At 31.9% G+C, this 6,221-nt stretch overlaps 2 protein-coding genes across 3 annotated transcripts; one reads left to right on the plus strand and one right to left on the minus strand.

The window, feature by feature from the left end:
• Positions 1-2,532: 2,532 nt before the first annotated feature.
• Positions 2,533-3,909, minus strand: Tpi (triose phosphate isomerase). Of its 2 annotated transcripts, none has more exons than XM_070642033.1 (5): positions 3,781-3,909; positions 3,534-3,666; positions 3,339-3,416; positions 2,958-3,264; positions 2,533-2,892 (listed from the first exon to the last, which is right to left on the minus strand). In XM_070642033.1, exons 2-5 carry the CDS (start codon positions 3,642-3,644, stop codon positions 2,645-2,647), a joined length of 744 nt encoding a protein of 247 aa, XP_070498134.1. In that variant the 5' UTR covers positions 3,645-3,666; positions 3,781-3,909; the 3' UTR covers positions 2,533-2,644. The 2 variants fall into 2 exon arrangements, with proteins under 2 accessions (XP_070498134.1, XP_070498135.1); XM_070642034.1 differs by having other exon boundaries at positions 3,534-3,663; positions 3,781-3,907.
• A 337-nt stretch (positions 3,910-4,246) lies between these two features.
• On the plus strand, positions 4,247-5,977 carry LOC139091802 (zinc finger protein 845-like). The gene is made up of 2 exons (XM_070642010.1): positions 4,247-4,818; positions 4,877-5,977. The coding sequence occupies exons 1-2, from the start codon at positions 4,285-4,287 to the stop codon at positions 5,939-5,941; spliced, it is 1,599 nt and encodes a 532-aa protein (XP_070498111.1). The 5' UTR covers positions 4,247-4,284; the 3' UTR covers positions 5,942-5,977.
• Positions 5,978-6,221: the final 244 nt, after the last annotated feature.

Raw genomic sequence — 6,221 nt, forward strand, 5'->3', positions numbered from 1 at the left:
ATGACAAAAAAAAATATGTACATTATGAGAATGAAAACGTTTCGTTTGAAGTTGGAAACAAACAAAGTTCTTTATCAACTTGAGAGCTTGGTAACGAAGCCACTTAAAAAAGTACCTTCATACGTGTTTCTGTTTTTTCTGAAAAAAAAAAAATCACTTCAGTTCGTTTATAATATGATGCATAATGTAAAACAGGATCAAATCCAATGGGTATGTGAAATGTGAGCTCTGTGTGAATACTTGTTTTACTGAGAAAACATTTTAAAATGATAAAATTTTCAGCTTTTTTTAGACCACGAAACACTAAATTCATTTATTTAATGTAAACTTAGAATCATGGACATTTTGGAATGTAGAAAGTTAGGAAATTATCTTTGGGAAAATCATAGAAAATTGAAGAATTTTGTCGAAAACATGTAGAGTTGACCCTTCAGATTCGCTCCTATATATTTACTAATTTCGCTGGTCGTACAATATCTTCCTTAGATTTCAGCTGAAGCTGGCTCTATCGCTGACTTCCACTTTTCAATTTCCAATACCAAAAGCAGCACTTTCTCTATCAACAGCTTTCTACCAAGAGTTCTTAAATCGCTCTTGACTCTACTTGATATTCCAGAATCCATTCTGTTTTGAGAATGATGCAAAATGGTCTAAATCGATCTTTTTGGTTTCTGATTATTAGAATAAAATATAATATTGGATATTCTTATAGACAGATCGGCACTGCGGCCGACTGTTGCACCATCCCAACTTCAACTTGCCAAAGTCAGTATTGATATGGATTTGCCTTTGGTAATGCTTTGTTTATGCTGAGAAATCTTCAAAACCTTATAAATCTATTCATCCATAAGTCTGGATGTGCCTCTAATTTGCTATGTTTTAAAAATTGAAAAAGATACAAAAAATTAAAGCACAATCTCAATTTTCCTTGAAACCCTTTTTAATTGAGGTTTCCATTTGTGTGCACACATTAAATGTAATTTATGACGTTGTTTATTAAATATAAATAGACTCGGTTACCAATTCTTTGTCCTATTTTTCTCACAACTCTATTCCTGTTGCTACAATGACAGTTTCTTACATTATTATAAATTGTCTCTTTTGTGACGAGGAGGAAATGGAATGAGGAAGTGAAATAAACATGTAAAGTCAAAGTAAGTTTGTATCAGAAAAAAAGTTCATTAATTCCTTCTTTTTTCATCTTTTCCATAAATTTTCATTAAAAAATGTAAGGAAGAAGCTGACATTTTAATTTAAAATTCCTCAAATAGAAGAAAAGAAAGAAAAGTTTTCACTTCCATTTCCCTTTCGATAAATGAGAAAGAATAAAGGTGATGAAAAAATAATATTGTTGCTTCTTTCAACTTTTATTCATCGCAGAAAAAAAAAGATTAGAAAAGGCACTTTCCATCTTCAATTTTAGCTGTCATGACAATTTAATGAACCTTATCAAACATATTAGATTTTTTTTCTATTCTTTAGTGTTTTTACAAGCTTAAGCTTCCATAAAGCGTATTGCTTTGATCGTTCAACATGAATGGCATGCTTTTCATCATCGCTGTTTTCTTTTTCACTTTTTCATTTCCATTTCAGAGGTGGATTAAGGTTAATTGATTGTAATTTGACTTAAATATGTTATTTCTATCAAATTTGCAATTCGAATAGATTGCAAACTGAAATATAAGGTGTCAGTGAGCTTGTAAGTAACTGGTAATACGAGGATTATGACTTCTGTGATCAAAAGTTCTGGATTTTGATTTCAAGGGGCTGGATTTTGTTTTTGATGTTGATAAGCCTCTATTGATCAACTGAGAATTATAAATCATTAAACTTTTGAAAGTTACTCTTGATTTTCTCGTCAGTTCAGCAACAATTAAGATTCAGAACTCGCCATGCTCTTTCTGTGTATTTTTTCAATTCTTTAAATTTTATTTCTGTATTTCATGAATAACAATTCAATTTTTTAGAGACCTTCACAAGACTTACCTTAAATAATCAATTCTACCAAAAGCTTCCAACTCTGACTCTTCAATATTCGCAATCATCTTCATTCATTCTCACACAATCACGCCGATTAATCAAAAGCGACATATTAACAGCAGTAAAGTGTATTAATATCGATGCAACATGAGAAATCGTTCAGTAATTCACAATACACGATTTATTATGAAAATCAATACATCCAAAGTACTTGAATTGATGATGTCAACGTGAAAAAATAAATTTTCAATCATTAAATATCTAGTGCAAGAAATTGACGTAGACAAATTACATTTAGCGTACACAAAAAAAAGGAGTAAAGCATAAAAAATTGATTTCTGAGGATTTCAATTCAATAAATTGATCATGAAAAATCACCGAAAAAAGGTTTCCAAATATTTATTGTTGGCTATATCCACTAACTCTGATGCTGTATTTTGAAATATGCGATAATGCCTGCTTTTAGAAAAATATGTTTACCAACCATCATTACTCACATTCACCGACCTTTCAAGATTACTGATAAGAAAGATTAACAAAAAAAAAAAACTGTTTTTCTGTCGACTTTAATTTTAAGTGTTTTATTTATTCCTTAATGCAAGTGGTGGAAATTTTAATGCCAACAAGTCAATATTCAATATCGAATTGATGTCTTTTAACTTATTTACTGCTTAGCATTAACGATTTGAACGAATTCTGGCTTCAATGAGGCACCGCCGACCAAGAATCCATCAATGTCTGGTTGTGATGCTAATTCACGGCAGTTGGCAGCTGTGACTGAACCACCATATTGAATTCTGACGGCATCAGAGACTTCGGGTGAGACGTTTTCAGTGAACCATTTGCGGAGAGCGGCATGAACTTCTTGGGCTTGTGCTGGTGTTGCTGTCTTTCCTGTGCCAATGGCCCATACTAGAATAAAAGATAATAATTGAATTAACAAGTTGTGATTAATTAATTATAAACAATTAATTTACCTGGTTCATAAGCAACGACGACGTTTGTCCAGTCCTTAACAGCAGCTGCAATAGCCTTTGTTTGACGGAAGCATACAGCTTCAGTTTGACCAGCTTCACGTTCTTGGAGAGTTTCACCAATACAGGCAATGACTTTCAAGCCTTCTGAAAGGGCAAATGCGACTTTTTCGGCAATAAGTTCATCAGATTCGCCGAAAATTTGTCTTCTTTCTGAATGTCCAATGATAACCCAGTCAGCACCAGCATCCTTCAACATTGATGGTGCCAATTCACCGGTGAATGCTCCTGATTTGACCTTGTATGCGTTCTAAATTTGACAATTAGGAGTTGGCATTAATACAAAATGTCTATTTATAGATTCTAGTATTTCATAATTATTACCTGGCCGGCAACTCCGATTGATGCTGGGAGTAAGTCACGAGCAAATGAAATGTAAACAGCTGGACATCCAACAACAACCTAAAGATCCATTAAAGGATACAGAAAAAAACAAAATGTCGATTAATTTTTTTAGTTTGTAGAAAAAATCAATAGATTACATAAAATGAAAAGTAGGACAGTTAATTATATACTTACTTCAACGTTTGGATCTAATGGGCCAGCAGAGAGAACTTTGCATAAATCTGTAATTGAGGCTTTTGTGCCATTCATTTTCCAGTTTCCTCCAACACAAAATTTACGACCCATTTTTACTGCTTTTTTTCAACTGCTAAATAGATAAATTCACGATAAGTTGCTTTGTTGATGTTTTATTAAAGCTTCTCAAGTATATAATTTGAGAATTAGACAGAAATAAGTAGATAAATTAAAATTTTTAACTTACCGGACACTCAAAGAAGAATAAATTTGACCTTTTGAAATTTTCAATGACAGGGGCACGGTTTTACAAAATTGATAATCTTAGTATGTATTTTGAATGAATTCTGACGAATTCTATAGGAACTGTAGATTATAACGCATTAAATTCATTAAATCATTAAATTAAGTTGTTATTTTAATTTTTTTGAATTGTTTACGAATTTAATCCGCGTCACTGAATCAAGTCCACCAAAAAATTGCATAAAATTAGTAAAATTCAAATTTTTTAAACACGTTATCCGAGTTATTTTCTATTTTCATTATTTTAACATGTTGAATAGCTTTATTAAACTATATTAAACCATGATAAGACATTTAAAGTGCTAACATACAAGCTTTTATTAATTAAATAAGACAAAATGCTGTCTAAAAGCCCCAATTTATGAAAAATAATGGTAACAAAATTACATCATCTCGGTTTGTTTACAAAACATTGCACAAAAATATTTTCTATCAATAATTCATAATTATGGATTTTATCTGTGATTATTGCAGTTTAGGATTTAAAGGACGAGGATATTTGATGCGGCACATAGAAGCGAAGCACCAGACGTTTTCCTGCAAAGCTTGCAATGCTCAATTTAGGCAGAAAAGAAATTTATTTAATCATCTTCGTGACCATTTCGAGAAGTACATTTGTGAATATTGTTCGCTTCAGTTTAACTATGACAAGTTACAGCAACACATTGTAACTGTTCATGAGCCACATAAGAGAGAGTATACATATGAATGTAGATTCTGTGAGAGGAAATTCCCCAGTGCAATATTCCGGAATTGTCACGAAAAGGATGTTCATAAAGGAAGAGAAGACAGTGCATTTAAATGTCCTACATGTTCCATCACATTTCTAAAGAAAGATCAATTAAGAGTTCACAATCTCGAGAATCACCACAAAGGATCAATTTTCTTCTGTCCACACAAAGAATGCGACCGATACTTCAAAAATGCTAAATTGCTTAAAATTCACGAACAAGTTCATGGACCAGCTTTACATCAATGTTTGGTAAGCATCATCTTATTAGCTTTTAGGTATATGATAATAAATCATTTTGTATTTCTAGAAATGCGGAAAAAAATTCAAGCAATCATCAAATTACTCGAAGCACAAGAAAAGATGCAAAGGAATGGTTGAATCTAAAGAATTCACTGAAGAAGAATTGGAACAAATGACATTAGTAGCGAAGAATCAATTTGATGCATTAGGTGGTAAAATTAATGCAGATTTAAACTTACATAAAAAGGAAATGTTATTTAATGATGACGATATCGATGAGCAGGAAGTATTGTCTTTAAAGAAGATAGAAAAGGAATTCAGTAAGAACATTCATGACACTAAAGAGAATACGCAAAATGAGAACGTTGATCGTCCTTTAGAAACAATTCTAATCTGTGAAATATGCGCTGTACAATTCGAAAGTAAAAGAGAATTTCGAAAGCATGAAAGGATATGCAAAATCGAAGCAACGGAAAAAATAAAATTATCAAATGAAATTGTCGTTCCCAAATCTATTGAAGTCATCAAATGTCCAGAATTAAATTGCCAACTAACATTCAAAAATCAGATTAATCTAAAGAAGCACATTGCTCACGTTCATCTTAATGAAAGACTCTTTCAGTGTGATAAATGTGCGAAATTCTTCAAAACCAAATACCATTTAAAGCATCACTTAAAAACTCATGGAATTCCACAAAAATGTCCAATTTGTTCGGTGTTCTTACCAAATATTGAAGATCACATTAAAAGGCACGAAAGACCAAAACAAGATCCATTTAAATGTTCACAATGCAGCAGACTGTGCGCTACAAAGCAGGCACTTCAGGAGCATATTCAAAGGATTCACGAAAAAAAGCTTTTAGACAAGATTTATACTTGCACAGTTTGTAATGAAAATTTTATTAGAAATTCAGACCTTCGAAGACATTCATTTTTGCATTATCAAGGGAAAATTTATTCATGTGTTCATCCTGGATGCTCAGAAATGTTTAAAACGAGCTACAAATTACAACTTCATCAAATTGTCCATAGCGAAAATATTGAAAAGTCATTTAAATGTGATATATGTGATAAAAAATATTTACGTCAGACTACTTTGTATAAACATAGGAAGCTGCATCTGAAATGCTAATAAAATTCAAAAACATACAAATCAAGTATAAATAAATTAAGTTTCACTAGGATTCGTTAAAAAATTCAGGTCTGCAACCCTGGAAGAGCTATAAAGTACAGCCGACAACCGCAAGTCTGCGAATCTTAAACGCAGGAATGAGGTATTTTATCGATCAACTTTACTAATAAAACAGATCTGCAAATCATTCCTTTAGAAAATGCGCTTTCTCTTGTTCTGAATGTCCTTTTTAAAAGTTTTCTTTAGAGCTGTTCAATCCGTGATCAGTGATGAAAGACTT

Source organism: Chironomus tepperi, unplaced genomic scaffold, assembly GCF_022539635.2.
Source record: "Chironomus tepperi strain 1889 unplaced genomic scaffold, CSIRO-AGI_Ctep_v1 contig_261, whole genome shotgun sequence".
Lineage (NCBI taxonomy): Eukaryota > Metazoa > Arthropoda > Insecta > Diptera > Chironomidae > Chironomus > Chironomus tepperi.

Coding starts and splice junctions, on each gene's coding strand:
- Tpi (XM_070642033.1), bottom strand. CDS start 3,644: ATGGGTCGTAAATTTTGTGTTGGAGGAAACTGGAAAATGAATGGCACA. Junction 3,417..3,533: donor CATTAGATCCAAACGTTGAA/GTAAGTATATAA, acceptor ATGGATCTTTAG/GTTGTTGTTGGATGTCCAGC. Junction 2,893..2,957: donor CGTCGTTGCTTATGAACCAG/GTAAATTAATTG, acceptor CTTTTATTCTAG/TATGGGCCATTGGCACAGGA.
- LOC139091802 (XM_070642010.1), top strand. CDS start 4,285: ATGGATTTTATCTGTGATTATTGCAGTTTAGGATTTAAAGGACGAGGA. Junction 4,819..4,876: donor CAGCTTTACATCAATGTTTG/GTAAGCATCATC, acceptor TTGTATTTCTAG/AAATGCGGAAAAAAATTCAA.